The sequence below is a fragment of the Brachyistius frenatus genome, unplaced genomic scaffold (assembly GCF_029030835.1).
Source record: "Brachyistius frenatus isolate BFR_SWC_R1_liver_20210118 unplaced genomic scaffold, ASM2903083v1 Contig_7, whole genome shotgun sequence".
Classification (NCBI taxonomy): domain Eukaryota; kingdom Metazoa; phylum Chordata; class Actinopteri; family Embiotocidae; genus Brachyistius; species Brachyistius frenatus.
In genome coordinates this window covers 2,010,261-2,028,754 of record NW_027210606.1, presented here as the reverse complement: position 1 = coordinate 2,028,754, position 18,494 = coordinate 2,010,261, and the positions used below count along the sequence as shown (strand labels likewise).

The window sequence follows — 18,494 nt, the reverse complement described above, 5'->3', positions numbered from 1 at the left end:
TTTTACCTTAATTTATTGTCTTGTTATTTTGTTTTTTGTTCATGACACCCGTGTCTGGAGATGTTTCTTGCTTCAGTGTTCACCTCCTATCAAACTGTTACAGTCTCCACCTGAGATCCTTACAATGCTAATTTGTGCAAATTACCAATTCTGAATAAATGTATATTTAATTTCTTCAAGCTCAGTTCCCTAGAAACCATTTCTTCCACCTATATGTGACATGTGCATTACTTCCAGTCCATGCGACATGAGTGCAGCACTACAATCGATTCAGGAAAACACTCAGCTGCTAATTATAGTAATCAGCACCTATTTGTCCTCTCTACTCTTTAGAGAACCCTGATCGTTTCACCCTGCAGAGAGCCAAAGTGTTGATCAAAGATTTGAGGTGTTGTATATGTTTTACAAGTGCAAACAAACCTCTATCAATGAATTCTCAGACTTAGTTCACTAAAGTGCATCAGTACTCTCACTGACCCAAACAATGGTCAGGTTTTAGCGGTGGAGCTCACGTCCTTGGTGATTGAGATGAGATGCAGTCGTAAGTCTGAAATACTCACTTCTGTCCAATTCTTCAACTACGGATACTGTTTCCTTGTCAAACTTGTATTGTTAAACCCCAGTTTACACTGAGTCAAGTTAAATCCCCTCAGGTAATCTCTCTTCCTCCGGAGCCACACGGACTTTAAAGAACTTCCCATGCGTAGTGCTCTCCAACATCTGTGATCTTTGATGTGTAAAATCAACACATTTGTCCTTTAAATATTTACAGTTAAATTATATTAAATTTAAAGTTTTGTAAAGTTTAACATTCACCAACTCTACAAATCTACTTCATCAGGACCAGGTAGGTGTGAACTGATGTTTGACATCAACATATCATCAGATTCTTGTTCAAATATTTGACAAACTTTGATTGGATCAAGGAGCACAGAAATGATCTTTCATGTAAAAAACAAACTGTGGAAAGTTTTACCGAAATTTTAATTCATTCCATAATTTATATTAACATCCCTTTCAAAGCTGTACTGACTAAATGAACAGAAGGTCAGTCTGCGCTTCAGGTCATACTGAACTGGTCTATGCTCATGTTTCATGGTAATAAATAATGGCCTTACTAAGAACTCACTGTTTTGGAGAATTGTTCGCAGGTTATTACAGGTGGAGACGGGATGAAAATCATTATTTTCTGCTCTCTGTCTCTTGACTTGATGAACTGATCATTTCCACAGAAGATACATAGACAATAAGTAGCTATGACTGTCTAAGTTTTCAAGGGTAAAATCCCTGCGTTCACATGCTGATTTATCCGTCTATTATATGATGGCATCCTGAACAGTTCATGAAAAGGAGATATATTTATAGGTAATTTAGCTTTTAAATTTATACTAAAATCAAAAATCAGCTATCGAAAAATACTGTGTTTGGTCCATTTGCTTTCACACCACAAACAAACCACACCAGCGTCTGCTTGGAACCAGAGAGACATCTTATTTCCACATGGTCTAATGGTCAAATTTTCAAATTTGCAGTTGTATAGTCCCACTCAGGGTTCGATTAGCAGTTTTCTAATCAGCCCAAATGAGTCGTATTAACCGGGCAAATGATCCAGAGTTTACTTAAACAGAACCAAATAGGTTCGGTATAAAAATGAGTTATCTGGGGCTTGAAAGCGTTAACCTTCACAAACCCCTTTAACAACTTGACAGTGAGGATAAAATGTCATCATTGTCAAGGTCAGCCAATTTATCCTAACATATATATATAAGTACAGGATGATATATGGAACTAATTTCATGCCAAAACAAAAAGCAAACATAACAGGTTTTTACAAATGCCTTAAGATTCACAAACAAACAAAATTGAGTTTGCAAATATAAAACACTATTAACAAACAAATCCATTCTGGTATGCAAATATAATATGTACCTCTAAAACGCCCAATATATTTTTTATCAACTTTGACTTAATGCATTTGACACTAATTCAATTTAAATACCTCATTGCTGAATGTAAAATCCTTTTTTTTATATACAACAGGCTGAAATGCTGTGTCTAAAAACACACGGACTAAAAGAGTTTGCTTTTGGAAATAATTCAGATGACGCGTATGAAGAATGCTACTTCTAAAACGTGTCTAATAACTCTGAGCGTTCATAAACTATACACTTTGGATAAAGACTATTACATCATTTTTAAGCTGTACTTTGCCTTAGGAGTAATGTCTGTTTTCTGGGTGTGCAGTTCTCAACAGGCAGGCAGAACTCATGGCAGCACCTGCTGATGTATAGTGCAAATTACGCAGGATCTCTGTGGGAAAATTTTCAGCAGAAATACGATGGAAAGACCAAATGTCTTTGTAGGTTGTTTTGTTTTGTGTGCTTGTAAGACATTCTGTGTTTGTTTCTGAAGCAAGCCATTTGAGAAATATGTGTTTGATAGTTACATGTTGTATTTGCAAAATAAAACGCAATGGTTTATTAATGGTGCTTTGTATGTTCACACCACACTGTTTTTTTTTTGTGTGAAATGTAAGAGCAATTGTAAAACATGTTTTGTTTGTTTATTTCAGGTTTTTGGCATGACATTAGCTCCATAGGTACACACTCAAACATATTTAATGCACCCATGCACAGAATCACACACACAATCTGGTCTGTACAAATTACTGACAGGCTCATATGTACAACTTCACCCAAACAAGTACAAAGTCACAAAAACATGCCCAGATGCACACAGTCTCACACACACACACACACACACACACACACACACACACACACACACACACACACACACACACACACACACACACACACACACACACACACACACACACACACACACACACACACACACACACACACTACACATACACACACTCTTTACAGTACATAAACACACTGAGGATTTACAGCAGACCACGAGTCATAAAAAGCAGACAGCCGAGTTCATCACCGCCTGCTTAATGTTGCACCATTACCGTTAGGGTGAGTTAGCCACATCTGCCGTGTAGCTGTAAACTCATTCTACTGACCATAAAGATCTGATGAATCATAACCTGACACCTCACTGGGTTGCATTTGTACCATGCGCAACGACATCTGGTTACCTCTTACGCGGTCAACAACCAGATTATAGAGCTATTTGTTTCGTCTTGAGCAAAGTCGGTGACTGGAGTTTCAACGGGTTCATTAGTTACACTCAAAATGGTACCACACTCATGCACGCAATGTGTCTCAATTAGAATCTGGTAATTAAAGTGGGACGAACCAACTTTGTACCAAAAGAACTACAACGAGATCTAATCTACATGTACATCCATCCTCTCAACACTCACACACATGCAGTACATCCAAACATGATTTCAACTCCATATACTCTCAATCACAACAACAAAACAACCCAATGTTATGGCATCTTCGGTGTCTGCCAGATGGTGTAAGAGTGCACTGCATGGCTTGTGTCCAGGGTTGTATCCCATCATAATGCATCTGCAACAACATAAATATCATCTTACAGCCTAAGCAGATTGTTTATTATTTTGCAGTGGAGAGCATCAGTATCTGGTGGAAGTTTTTGTAGTGTGACGCCTAACCCGGCAAAATGGAGAGCGTAAGATAGGAACATTTAGTTATATGGTCCATCCATCAATTAACCCTGTTTCTTTTGCTTAAACGAGCAAAAAAAGTTATGCAACTATTATTATTATTCCTTTGAAAACATGATGTAAGTAAGTCATAGTTTTACAATGTGGCTATTTAGTCTGGATTTCAAGAGTAAAATGGCTATAATTAGGTCATAATACTCATTGTATCCATCGGTGTCAAAGGTCATCGGTTTATGGTACTGTGAGTGTGTGTTTGTAACAGAGAGTCCATATAACACAGCACTCAACCTTCCTAGTTTGACCTTTCCCCTCTGAACTCTGCCCTCCTTGATGAAAAGTGAAGGCCGGCACAAATACATTTGAACAAACAGTCAATAACAGCAAAATAACCGTACATCTGGGCTCACCTCTGTTCCACTAGCTTGCATGACTCAGAGCAACTTCTTATTCAGCATTTTTTTTTCATGTTTGTCTGAAAATAATGAAGTGTGTTCCCGCAGGTTTACTTTCCATATTCTCAGACAAATCTGCATCCACGACATCATTTGCTGTTATAAATAAAAACCTTCATTATTTTAACAAACTTAACATTTACTTTGCAAGCACAAAACAACCCTACAAATCCAATCCAATTTACAATTGCAGTAGTGCGGGTACTTACATTGTTATAAGTTTATTTCATCCACATCCATAAAATGCACCAAAGCTCTATGTTAAAATCTGTCATTTCTACTGTGTAAAATCTTTAACAGCATTCAGTTCTCCCTGCCCCGCTGTTATTACAAACATGTCTGAATGAATCACAACCCTACGAACGATCTCTCTTAAAAAAAAAAAAAAGTAATTTACATTACATTATTATTATTATTTTTTTTTTATAGGGAGAGTGTAACCCACGTCATTTTCCGTACCAACAATTTTACAGATGCAAGCCATCTTTAGATGCTACAATTTACAGATGTACCCTAAATGCATCACTTGCAGGCTGTCAATACTCTGCACACAGAGAAGGCTGCAGCAGCATGCCTGCTAATGGGGACATTATTGGTTGGTGTTCTTCAGAGACATGTAAAAAAAAAAAAAACGCCGTGACATATAAACCAAGCAACACCTCATAGTGGTGAGAAAGGCTCAGTACCAAGGCTGTAATTTTAGTGTAGTGTTGTTCCAAATAAATGTCAATAGGATTTTGAATGAGGTTTCTTTACTGCAGGAACAGAACCTCCAGGTCCTGCTTCTCTTTGGCTCTCTCACAAAAGTCAATGCACAACAGTCAAATATACCATTACTCACACAGTGTGTAAGTGAAAGCATAATTACATAACATATAGATATATGTAATTTGAGTTTGTGTGTGTGCAAAGCATTATTTTTGTCTTAGTGTGTGTGTGTGTGTGCATGAACGTGCGCTTGAGTCTTCTTATTTTACCCCCCCTCTTATGCATATCACTTAATCAATGGGCTAATGTAGGCAAGTGAGACAGGGCCACACACACACACACACACACACACACACACACACACACACACACACACACACACACACACACACACACACACACACACACACACACACACACACACACACACACACACACACACACACACACACACACACATCCAGGAATTATGTTTATGAGTCATGTAGCTTACAGATGATAACATTGTTACTCCATTAGTTCGGCCATATGTTGCTGCAAACACAATACAACTCCACAGTGGCTTTACTCCGCGTTCCCACTGAGAGGAGCTCGGTTGATCTGTCACTCTGCTGTGACTGATGCTGGGCGGAGTCACAGGTGACATCTATTTGGCGACCAGTATCCAGACCCTTCACATTAACATGGCACGCGTGTGTACTTCTTCTCATGTGCCTTCATTTTAAGTGACCACGTGGATGTTTAACAAATGAAATCCACGGTTCCAACATGTGAACAGTCCTAAAATTACCACTGAGTCTCTCCATGTAGCCTCTTCGTACATACCACTGATGCCCACACATACACAAAGACACACGGATCTCCCGGTCATTCCCTTTGGCTCCCGATGTCTGTAGGATTAGGGAGCAGGCGGCCTGTCAGCACCTCTCCCACCAGGCGTTAAACAGGCTGTGTGGAGGTGCCAACAGCTCTCTGCTACGCTACACTCAACCGGCTATACTGTAAAACAAAGAATGTGACATACTGTTACTACAGTAAAATGCTGGACTCTGCTGAGAAGCACAGCACATGACATACTATTATTACAATAGAACTCACTGTTATATAATACAAGTGAGACTTGTAGTTGCTACCCTTCTGTGAAATACTGAATTATTATGTTGTTACTACGCTGTAAAAAGACATAAAAAAAAACCCCAATGAGTATGATTGTTCTATAGTCAAAATGCACTTTCGCTTTTAAAATAGGAATACTTACAAATAAACACACTTTAAAATGTACTTAGAAGGATCTCAACGTTGTTTCGAAGTCACAGCTGAGATTTTAACAGATGTCAGGTTTTATGCCCTTACAAGAATAAAAGTGCCTTTCAAGCTTATCTAGTATGACAGAGTGACTTTATTACTGTATAAATGGAGGTGCTGTGGAGGGGAAAATGGAAATCTGTTGGTGTAGGCACAGTCAAGTACTTCAGGTTTTGGAAGCACATAAAACACTATGAAAAGTGAATTAGAGAGTCAAAAATGATTTGAGTTTGAATTGGTGAAATATATTCAATACTGTGAGAGCAGGTATAGTTAAAATTTCCCCAGAGTTTACTAAAGGTTCAAGAAATTCTGTGATCTGGGTGAATCCTTACAGATGTTAAAACACAGCTCAGGATTTACTGTTATCAGACTGTAAAACTAGGCTTTATATACAAACAGTGTACTCTAAGAGACTTTGTTATAGTCAAGTGGTTCAAAACCTTTTTGTTTTTCGCAGTGAACCAATCACAGTTTGCGTAGGCCGATGGAGGGTTAATAACCAAAGAGTGCTTTTTCTCTTTTTAGATTAGCTTCAAGAGGAAAACTATGCAGTATTTAATAAAACTGTTCCTACAGCACATGAAGAGATGGCATTTTGTAGTAGAAATATTTTTACTTTTTTCTATAATCATGGTTCGATCCCTCACACTTATCATGTGACCCCAAACCTCCAGTCCGTTCTCCTTCCCAGGGGTCTTTTGGTCCAAGTTGTTGGCGTCAGAGAGATACGCACACGCTAAGTGTTGATGTCGAAAACGAAGGTCACGTGAGCAAGTGGTCAAGATGGTTGGATGGACCAAAGACAGAATTTTTACCAATGAAACCGACATTGAAGTCCGTCAGAAAGCAAACGGGGATTTCTTTCAAGTAACATTAGTAAATTACTAATGCAACGTAACATATTTAACAAATCAAAGATTTTTGTGACTAGTGTAACTCAGGTGCTGATGTTGATAAAGTGATATAACTTGTTATACTTAAAGGTTATAGCTTCTCCCTGCTTCATGCACATCGCACACAACATGAGGAGTCTCGGAGCGTTTTGGCCAACCCTCGTATTTGCCGCCTTGGTTTTAGAACGGGTTGAAACCCCTGGTTGGGAGCCACTGCTCCACTTTGTCACATGGCCTATTTGTGGCCTCATGTTTATTCAGAAACTAACTTTTGTGGAAAAAAGACTGCAAAGTTTTTTTTTTTTTCAATTTAAATACAGAAAGAAAAGGCCAGCAAGTAATGCATTTGTCCAATCAGGTGTCGTGCATTTTCACAACTCTCAATCTTCTATGACAGAGCTCAAATTAACTAAACTCCTGTTTTAAAACAACATAATCATTGTGAGAAGAAACATTTCAATTAGTTGTATAAATACAGTTGAGCAGGATTTCCATACTGACTTTCACTATATTTATAATACAGCATAGATGCAGGACAGTCAGTGGCCACTGCTGCACAGACTACAAAGCTCTGGCACACTTGCCTCCTGTCACACCACAGACTGCTAACAGCTCTGTCCTGTTGCATAACCCTGTTAGTGCAACACTTCAGCATCTGCAGCAGGACAAACACACTGGTGGACACATTGCTGCAGCTTTCGGAAGAAATTTTAAGATTCACATTGGAGGCTCTTGATGTCCTGCACACATTAAACTTTTTGCAAAATAAGATTTACACAAGAAAATGATATAAATTGAGGGATTTATCAGATTTAGAAATACCCCAACACTCAGCCCCCGCTAAAGTTCGTTAAATTCAAATATGGCTAATGTAAGAACATTGGACTCCAATTCCTATAAAGTACACAATACAAGTCAATTTCTTAGGTTGGTCCTCAAAACTTGCTCAAATCACTCATCTCACTGTCTTTCGGGATATCTATGACACTGTTCACATTAAAAATGCTTTTTAATTGTGTAACTTTTTCTTTTTTTTATATAAATGCATTTGTTCGTCCCATTTTTTCATATTAAGCACAATTTAAATGCTTGTATGACCTCGTGTTTCAACTACACCTGTACTGTACATGTGTGCATGTTCTTCTCATGTAAATGTGTTGCGTGTGTGTGTGTCCATGTGTGTGTGCATTTGATGTCCCTCCCATGGTGCGGAGCGGAGTGTGTGTCAGTCCCAGGTGGTGTGTGAGAGCTCGTAAACAGTCTCTTTGATTGAGAGGCCGTGATGCCTGTTTGACAGGCGGCCTTGTGCTGCCAACAGAGCGCTGCATCGCCATAGTTACGCAGTGTCATGTGGCCATAGATACCCAGCAATGCCACAAAGGAGGACGAGGAGAGCTGCTACAAACAGAGATAGGAATCACCGCATTAATTAGTTAATGAGGAGAGGGTTATTGGGGGATAGGGTGATGTATACAATCTTACTAAAAATACATGATCAATGTTCAATGGTTAAATTGATGTACACTACACTAAATTATGTGGCAGTAAGTTGTCTCATACAAATCCATAAGGTTTTAGATCATTTGCTCTCAAATTGCTTGCAATATTACCACTAGTATTTCAAAATAAAATAGATAATAATTTAAGATAAAGTAATCTCAAAACTACAAATAGATTTAAGAATCAACCCTGTAGCAGGACATCATTGTTTTATTTGAACTACTATAATGTATTCACTTTGATAAACTATAGAAAGGAAGAAGGGTAGAAAGGCTCAATATTTCACTACTGCTACAGATAATCTCAATTATTAACAAAATAATAATAACATGACATAAAGTCGAAAAGAATAATTATTGAAAAAGCCCCTAAACCATTCACCTAAATCACATGGGCAGTATTACCAAAACAATTGTAATAATTCCCATGGGAGGACTATTTGAATAAGCCTGAGGTCACTCATAGGGTCAATACATATACGGACAGTTTAACAGTGTTGCAATACTGAGCAAATGTTGCTTAGGCCAGGGTCACTAACTTGCCACTATAGTTCTCTAGTTCATGGCATACAAAGGGAAAACAAAAGGTTTCGAGACCGTTCGTGTTGCATGTGAATGGAGCGGAGCAGCAGAAAGACCTCACTAAATAAATATTCAGAGTTACATTGCTTGATCAACATTAGTAACTGTGACACCTGTCTTTGTGATCACTGGTACGTGCGTATTTGGGATTTCTTCATGAACTTCAGCTGAGAGCGCACATACAATTGTGTTTAAACCTCCGGAAATCTGCAGCCGAGACTCTTGAAATGCTTCAGAAACTCCACAGAAATGAAGCGATTAGCCACGTGATGTGGTTTTAGATGCATTTCTGTTCCAAGAGGGGCAGGATGTCCAAGAGCGAAGGCACATCAGTTCACATACACAGTGAGGTGGGTTTACTTTGACATTCGCAGGGTTGTGCACTGTGAATTCATCCCCTAGGGTCAGGCCGTCAGCCCTGAGTTTTACTTTGACGGTCTGAGGCGTTTAAGGAAAACATTTGCCACAATTGACCTGAACTGTGATGCGATAGCACTTTAGTTTTTCAAAGTGACAAAACACCCACTGACAGCACGTTGAAAATTCACAATTTTCTCACCCATAACAACACAATCGTCGCTCCCCACCACCTCCACTTGCTGGATTTGGCTCCCAGCAACTTGTCTCTGTTCCCTAAAAGTTTGACACCGTAGATTCAGGTCAATGGTGAAATTGTAAATGTGCACAAATCAGTGGTCACAAAAATGTGTGTAAAACAAGCAGTAATGTTGGTTAAGCAACGTAACTTGGAGTACTTCCTCAGAAAGTTTTGATCGCACCTTATATAGTTATGTATAGCAACATACACTACACATACGGGTATGCCAGAAATCAAAAGTGTACAAGTGTGCGTATTGTGGCAACATGGAAGATACAAGATCATCCTCACACATGTACAAGAACCAGACACACTTCAGACAGACACTTCTGACATTTCATTCTCTTCTTTCCCAAACCTGCTCAATGTTAGAAAGTTCCTGAACAGGACTACATTTTTACTTTAACATGTCTGACTTTGAAAATTATCCGAAATTTCCTTTAACTTTGTGCTAAATGAAAATACAAAACCAAGCCTGACCCGCGAAATAAACAGTGAACCTTGTGGGAACTGAAACCAAATTAAACCTCACTAGGAGGTGAAGCCTCACAATGAGTGAGCCCCTCATTGTCTTAACAGCTTTTCATCCCCATGTGATGAAGTCAAGCATACACACACATAAATGTGCAAGCCATCCATTACAAACGATAACATAGAAGACCCTGTGTGGGTTATTTTTTCAATCCAGTGCTAGTGCTTTGTTGGTAATTATTAAATGTGGTGCTGTTTTAACAGGTTCAGAGGGTTCAGATGTCCTCAGTAACTCAATGATTTTGAGTGTGATGAAAGCTTAAATTGACTGGTGGTACAAACACACACGCACAGTACACTCTCCGACACTCACACCTCATTCCCAGAAACATATCTCCTGTCACACACACCTCGCTCGCTCTCGTACCCGCCGTGATGGAGATTAATAGCAGCATTTAGAGCCTGCTGAGCTCCACCTGTCAAGGCTGAGGCCCCCAGGGCAGCTCCGGTCTGTGCCTAGGAACGAGAGACTGTCCTGGGGCAAGATCCATCATGGAAGACCGCGACAGGCTGGATCTCTGGAGCCAGCCTCCACAGCTGGACCACCGACACGGGGCCATCCGTCCAGGATGACAGGCACTCTGAGTGAATCCAACTGGAGCAGACTCGATAGCTGCTGGATGGAGAAGTGTGGGGTCCGGGAGGACGTGATGGCTGCACGGATATCAGGAGGCTGAGATGGGACTTTATGTACTTTTTAAATAGTTTTTGATGGGAGTGCCACGTTTTTTCAAACGCCAGCAGTGTGACGAGACCCTGAGGTTTTATTCTGCGCCGAGCCAGTCAACTGAGAGTAAAAACATTTTTTTTTTTACTTTGGGTAAAACGCTGCGATCTGCACTGTCACTTTTTACTCAGCTGTCCATTCACAGGGACGGGAGGCGGGACAAACGCACTCTAATACCGTCTCTGGTCCTTGATTGGTCCACCCTTCAGCGTGGCTGAATAATTGCTGATATGAGCAGCATATTCAGACTATTGCCACAGCGGAAAACTGAAGCTGTGAGCAGTCTCACATCAAAATGTGTGATAGTTATGTTGCTCCACAGCACAAAATGCATTGGTTTTCCATTGGCCTGCATCAACATCATGTGACCGCCGAACAAAGCCTGCTGGCATTTCATACATACGCACAAAGTGCCTTAAGATGAAGCGCTAAAACCACACGGTTAAGCTTGGGAAAACATCATGGTTTGGATCAAATAAGTGCGTTACTTTTCTTTCTCACAGACTCAAACATGCCACCCTCCTCTGGGTGAAAGTTCTGTTTGTCCAGCCAACCGAACTTAACCTTCTTCTTACAAGGACACTGTCTCCCCTTGTACTCCGTCAAATGACTTCCTTCTTCGACAACCTATTCTCAAACATAATATTTTTTCGGTGTTTTCCATAACTCGCACGGTGGCAACGTCCAGCTAGGGAGGTGTAGCAACATATTTTCACTCAGCAAAATCAGTTTAACATAATGGAATTACCGGGATATAAAGTCGTATGATGTCAAGTGATGAAAACAGCACATCGTATTCTCCAATTTGAAAGTATTTTCTGAGAACATGTCAATATAATACCTTCAGGTGGAACATTCATGAGTGTATTGTGACAGTGTGCATTTAGACTTTCTGTGGCCAACAGACATTATTCTCTCGAAATATGTTATGAAGCTAAAAATACTTTCTTTAAAGGTTTTGTTGCTTTATTGAGACACATTTCCAGGAGGTGGGTGGCTGCACAGTGACGGCTAAAATTTGTCATCTACCTTGACCTGTCAGTCACTTCTATTACAGTATCAACAGCAGTAAGCCCACACAGCGCTGCTGGATGCTGACTGTTTGCAAGCCTCCGCGCAGAGGCAGAACAATGACTCTCTTTTCTTAACCCTCCTCTGTCACACATCATGAACAATGTGTTCCATTTTTTTGCATTTTTATTAAGGGACGTTGACTTTGACCTCTGCTCTCCTTAAAATTAATTTTATAAGTTACTGTAGGAGGGTGCAGACTCACAGTTTTGTAATATCCCAGGGTCTAAAACAAGTAGGTGTTAATTACCTCTGACTTGTTTTCGCTTAAATAAATCCAACCTTTGTGTGACCTACAACCAATACACTGACCATAAGAAAGGGGGTTTATTTAAAGCTCTGTAGATTACAAGATCAAAGAAGGCTGGTAGTGAGTTTGTATATTCAGTCTAAGGCTCTCTTTTTTTGACGGTGCACTGTGCACTAAACAGTACATAAAATATTATGGGTTCATATTTCAGCATCCAAAGAGAATATAAACCTTGGTATTGTCATGCAAAGTTAATAAAAAATAGTTGTATGAACTCCTTGAATTTTGACAGAAAATACAAAACATGACAATATCAACCAAATAAGATCTGCTGTGAACTGTAGAGACTGGCCAAACAATAGGACGGGGCAGTTAAAGAGCAGGCTTTGACTCTAAATGCTTAAATCAGCATTTGATTTTTTTTTTTTTCTTCTGTATTTGTAATTCTTTCCTATCTAGGAGCATACAGATCCCACGTCACACATAATCAGGTGACTTTTGAAGGAATCTGCTTGTAGTCATCAGTTCCCGTTCCACACATCAAGTAATGAAGCGTCCGATAAAGCACCAGTGTGTGTTAATTTGCAATCAGATTACATGTCATTTGCTGGTCGTCATCTCTACCTACCGTGACTGCCTGGCTGTTGCTTGATAGGAAAGATCATGATTCTTCTTCCCCAAATAGATTACTTCAGTAATCAGATTACATGTCATGTGTTCTCCCCATCCACTGAACCACTTACTGGAGCTTTAGATAAAGAGGTGGTCTGCACTATTTTTTTTTTAAATTTTCCCCACCAGCAGATTATTTTTGTAATCTGATTCCATGTAATTAGTTACTCCCTATCCTGGCATATCACCAGCCAGAGCTTTAGATAAAGAGGCAGCGTGGAGAGGCTCTGTTGACGATGAGCACGGTGAAGCTCGCGGAGCTGTTGGCTATTAGCATAATTAATGTCATCGCCATAATACACTCCAATCTGGAGACATCCTGCTTCACACACGCAGACACGCACAGTCTTATGACTGTAGACTGGCCGGAGCATTAAAGCACAAACATGATCAAATCCGCAGACATGAAAGTGTCCCGTGTGATCACGCTAACATATCACTGTGATGGCAAAACTGAAAACAGCCACTCTTCAGTGTCTGCAAACCATGTACATCATGTCCCATGCATTGAAATAAAATCACACACTGTGACATATTATGTTAAAAGCCGGGGCAAGATAGGTTAGATAGAACGTGGGCCTGTGTGTTAAAGATAGCAAAGGATGCCTGAGGGGGTGTGACAGCAAACCAGGGCTGCCTGCTCTTTCTCTCTCTTGTTCTTCTTTCCCCCTCTTTTTTTCTCTTTCTCAACACCTCCCGATTTCTCTCTTCCTCCCTCTCATTCTCTTCTCTGCACCACGCAGCTATAAAGCAACTGTAGCTCTGAAGGCGAAGCACACGGAGCAAGCTGGATCTCTTTCAGATTCCTCTCTGCTCTTAACCATTTCAAATCTCTGGTGCCAAGGACACCGAGCGAGCTTAGAGTGTGAAAAGTAAAGCCACTTAGCGATGGAAAATAAGCACATCACATGGAGTGAGTTGGCGTGGCTGCATTCACGTCGACAAATGTGTTGGTGATTTGACACAATTTTGCAATTTCTGCCAAGATTGTATGTTTTCTGTCTTTAAAATAAACACATTTTGTCCTTACACTCACAACCAAGCAGGGAAAGTAGTTCCAAACTTGCAGCAATACAGACCTGGTCTTAAACATGATTACATAATGTGGACACATGGCCGATCAAGGGTAGCTTTTATCACACCTGCAGAAAATGAGTAAATGTTTTTTGTAGAGAAGACAGAAAAAAAAAGAAGGTGTGAAACAAGTTGCTTTCTGTTTCTGTGCTAACATTGACAGGAGGAGTACTCATGCTGCAGGGTAAAAAGAACATTGGCAAAAAAATAAAAAATTGCACAACAGGAGCAAATCCCTTTTCACTCTTCATGAGCAAAACTAAAGATCAGCATTGTCGGTGAGTGAGCCTGACACCCAGCAGTTGTCTCCTTTTCACAGCCTTTTTACGCAGGTCGTATCGAGCAGGCATTCGCACCTCACCGCCTATGGCGGCAGCCTCGTAACCGATCGGCTGGGGCTTCAGCTTAACTGCTGTATAGCCAGTGTCAGCCATCAACTTCGCAGAAAAGTAGTGCCGTTTTTTTCTGGAACAAGTTAACATTAGCAACTGTTGATGCTTGTTTGTATCCGGGCTGATTCATGCTGGCTACTTTTCTTGTTGTGGTTGTGTCAACAGGTGATGAAGTGTAGCTGAATGTAGCTGCCACTCCGGGGCGACTGTCCCGCTGCCGGCCTATTGCTAAAAGCTGCACCATATATCTGGAGGTAATCATTAATTATGGACCCACGGTTAGGTTCATAAACCCTTAATTTACACTACACCTTGTAGGTTACATGTACTATTAGCTGCCTAAATATAAATATATCTAAATTACATCACATTTAAATACTTTTTTTTTCCTGTATTTTATGAACCAATTCTAAGAAAATAACAAAGATTTGAATAATAACATAAAAGAAGAGCCTGAACATTATTTCCCCCCCCCCCCCCCTTGTCTTTACTTTAAACCTGGAAAAAGAACTGACCACACAGTGACATCACAGCGTCAGCTCAAAGCCTGACCTTTTCACCTCATACAGAGTCAACATGAGGAAATGTAGCCATGGGCAAGAGAAAGCTGGCGATACATTAGATGAAAGGTAAAATCAATTTTGGAACTGATGGAGACAAATGTAACAAGGTGTAATAGTCTTAGACCTAAACCGTAGCAGTAACCTGAACAGCAAAGAACCAAGCCCTTCTTGTCAAAGACAGGATGGTCTGCATAGTGTCTCTGTGACTTCTAACCCAAACAGAGCACACTACTTCTTGGTAGGAAGAAAACATAGTAGAAAAGAAAATGCATAATGTTTAAATAATGAGACGTAATTGAAGGTGTAGTGCAGATTTTGCTCGGCAAAGTGAAGAAGCCGAGCAATTTGATATGTCCTTCTGTTCAGCAGTGGTAGGCTCGGATTAAAACTGTCAAAAAGTCAAAAGAATAAATATGGAGCAAAGCAAGACAATCCAATTGACTAATTGATGTGGAAACAACATAATGTCTATTAAAATGTCGCAGCTCTAGCTGCCACAGGATGTGCTGCATGTGTTAGCAGCAGAAAATCACCTGTCTGAACCTGAAGAGACTCAGACCCAGGAATAGTTTTAACCTTCTATGAAGCAAACAAAAGATGAGCTAGTTTGAAAGGGGAGCTGGTAAAAGTGTGAACCCTCAACAGTTCATTAAATGGGAGCAGAGTTGAAATTCATGGAGTCAAATGGCAGAATAGCTGAGACTAGAACAAGATTATGTAATGTCAGGGCGAAATTGGTAACTTAAAAAATACCAGCAACCTCCAATGCATCGTGATCGACATTACACAGGAGCTTTATGTTGCACTGTTTCATTACTTCTCTATGATTTTGCACCAGTTTACAATCATCTGCATCGCTGGTGTAGAATATATGAAGACGACCATGTAAAAATAGGTTTCTGCTACATGCTACCAACAGCTATCGAATCACTGATGAACTGAGGAGACGAGCTCATTAGAGATGGTCTCACAATAGATCTTAAAGATACGTTGAGGCCTGGTGAGGATGAATAAGCAAGGTGTGTGACAGGATCAGGCTGCATGGCTCGACCGACATGACAACGTGAGGTCACAATCAGGGAACTGCACATCAGAGCACGCATATCCATAACTGGATGTGTAGGACCGCACACACACACACACACACACACACACACACACACACACACACACACACACACACACACACACACACACACACACACACACACACACACACACACACACACACACACACACACACACACACACACACAGTGCATGAGTCGTGCTTCTTATGACAAACTACTGAGCATATCTAGAGTCAGCAACATGTCATATTTACTACTTAAATGTTGATTTTGAGGTATCACCCCCAAAGCAGGCTTCCATATAGGATGGACACAATGTTAATGCTCATACAACACACTGTCCTTCCCTTTTAACACCAATTAGTGTGTGTGTGTGTGTGTGTGTGTGTGTGTGTGTGTGTGTGTGTGTGTGTGTGTGTGTGTGTGTGTGTGTGTGTGTGTGTGTGTGTGTGTGTGTGTGTGTGTGTGTGTGTGTGTGTGTGTGTGTGTGTGTGTGTGTGTGTGTGTGTGTGTGACCTGACCCTCTACAGTGTGTGTTTGTGTGCATGTGTCAAATTTGCTTTCACACATAAAGAGACATTTCACAGTTTTTCTTTCGTATGATCACAAATAAACTCACACTACCGCTCACATATGCTTTCACATCTCTCTCTCTCTTCCAGTTTTCTGTCCATCTCAGCTCTCTAACATACCAGCAGAGCAGCCACTATTCTGAACACGGTGATGCAGCTGTCCAGATTTAAGCCCAAGAAGTCAAAACAGGCTTAAATTATTTGGTATGAGCCCAATATATATATATATATATATATATATATATATATATATATATAGTTTTATCTCTAACCCAGGTCTAAATTAAGCCCTTGAATTGGCTAAACCAGACTACGGGAGCATTACACTGGCTTTGCCTCAACTTTAAAAGGAATTTTTACATGGAATAAGGATCGTGGATTTTGTTCCTCATTTCCTACAGACTCACACAGGTTAGTTAGCACTTCAAGGCTGGTGCATAGAAGAGGAAGGATTACAGAGATTACTGAACGCTCCCGACATAGACAGAGGCAAGAAATATGTGTTGTCAGCCCGTCTTGAAGAAAACCCTTTCAACAATTATACACTTCTAGCAGGACTGGTGGTTGTGTGACTTGGCCTGGCTGGACCGTGTGTGCCCTGTGAAATCTTGGTTAGGCGGTTTTGCTAATGGGGCCGAGCTGCTCTCTGCTGGGACAATTAAAAGCCAATCTGCACTCTGGCCCCGACAGACCAGAAGGAGGACACGCCAAACCACCGATAAGTGTGCGACCATTTGGTAAACGTGTCATCCAAATCACCTCTCAGGAACAAGCCGCATTCATTTGAACAGACAAAGAATTATGATGTCACAGGTTGCAGATAGACAGATAGATAGATAGATAGATAGATAGATAGATAGATAGATAGATAGATAGATAGATAGATAGATAGATAGATAGATAGATAGATAGATAGATAGATAGATAGATAGATAGATAGATAGATAGATAGATAGATAGATAGATAGATAGATAGATAGATAGATAGATAGATAGATAGATAGATCATGAGTGTGTGTTAGAAAGTGTGAGCGTTATGTGAGGAAATAGATGCAGCGAACATACAGAACAGTGTGGGCATGTGAGCGTATGTGTAGGCATGTGAGTACGAATGCAGTACTGTGTAAATGTGTGTGTGGGCATGTAGGGATCGATCTGCCTGTGTGCCTGAGCTGCGCTGCCGTTGGTGTATCTGTGCGTGTATATGTGCCCGCTTGGGTATCTCGGGCTCACCTTCCAGGCAGCAGGTCCTCCAGAGGCCCGAGTGCGTCATCACCTCCTCGTTCTTCTTGCTGGTCTCGTTCTCGTTGGTGCTCTTGATCTTGCAGACGCCGCGTGAGTACAGCCAGTAGTCTGTCCCCACGGCGATGGTCATCAGGCTGAAGGCGGCGAAGGCCCCCACCGTGGTCAGCAGCATCTGAACTCCGCGGTCAAACACGCCCATGTTGCCGCATTCCACGAAAGGGGGGCCCCCTTTCCTCTTGATGTACAGGAAGTAAATATTTGTGAGTTTGCGTCGCCACGCCAGCTCGGAAAACGGGGGGTGGGCGGCGTCGGGTGGACGACGGTAGCGGGGGGACGCTGGGGGGGCGGGGGAATTAGGGGAGCTCGGGGGAAATCGTATGGTTGGTTTTTGGTGGGGTGGGTCAGCAAACAGGTGAAAATTAAGATAAGGGTGAAGTTTGAGGTGGATTTGCGTCTGTTTGGCCCAGCAGACGGGTCAAACAGACTTTGGCGATGAAGACAGAACCCTCAGCTACCAAGCTTTTTAAATCCTAGTCCTCAAATGGCAGTAAGTTGCCCTGCTCTGGAAAAAAAAATTCTGACCTAAAAACGCAGGCTTCTAGCAGATCCCACTAGAGACCTGGTCTGGGATCTAGGCCTACTTTGTTGAGTTGGAAGGCCTCTAAACGTCAAACTCT

General features: G+C 40.9%; 1 protein-coding gene across 1 annotated transcript in view; it reads right to left on the bottom strand.

Moving 5' to 3' along the window:
• The window catches only part of LOC138615758 (voltage-dependent calcium channel gamma-2 subunit-like), a 70,076-nt gene extending 51,797 nt beyond the window's left edge, over nt 1-18,279 (bottom strand). Inside the window, exon 1 of the mRNA XM_069689565.1 lies at nt 17,806-18,279. Within this exon, the coding sequence (XP_069545666.1) occupies nt 17,806-18,016 (211 nt within the window). The 5' untranslated portion in view covers nt 18,017-18,279. The remainder of the gene's footprint in view (nt 1-17,805) is intronic.
• Nucleotides 18,280-18,494: the final 215 nt, after the last annotated feature.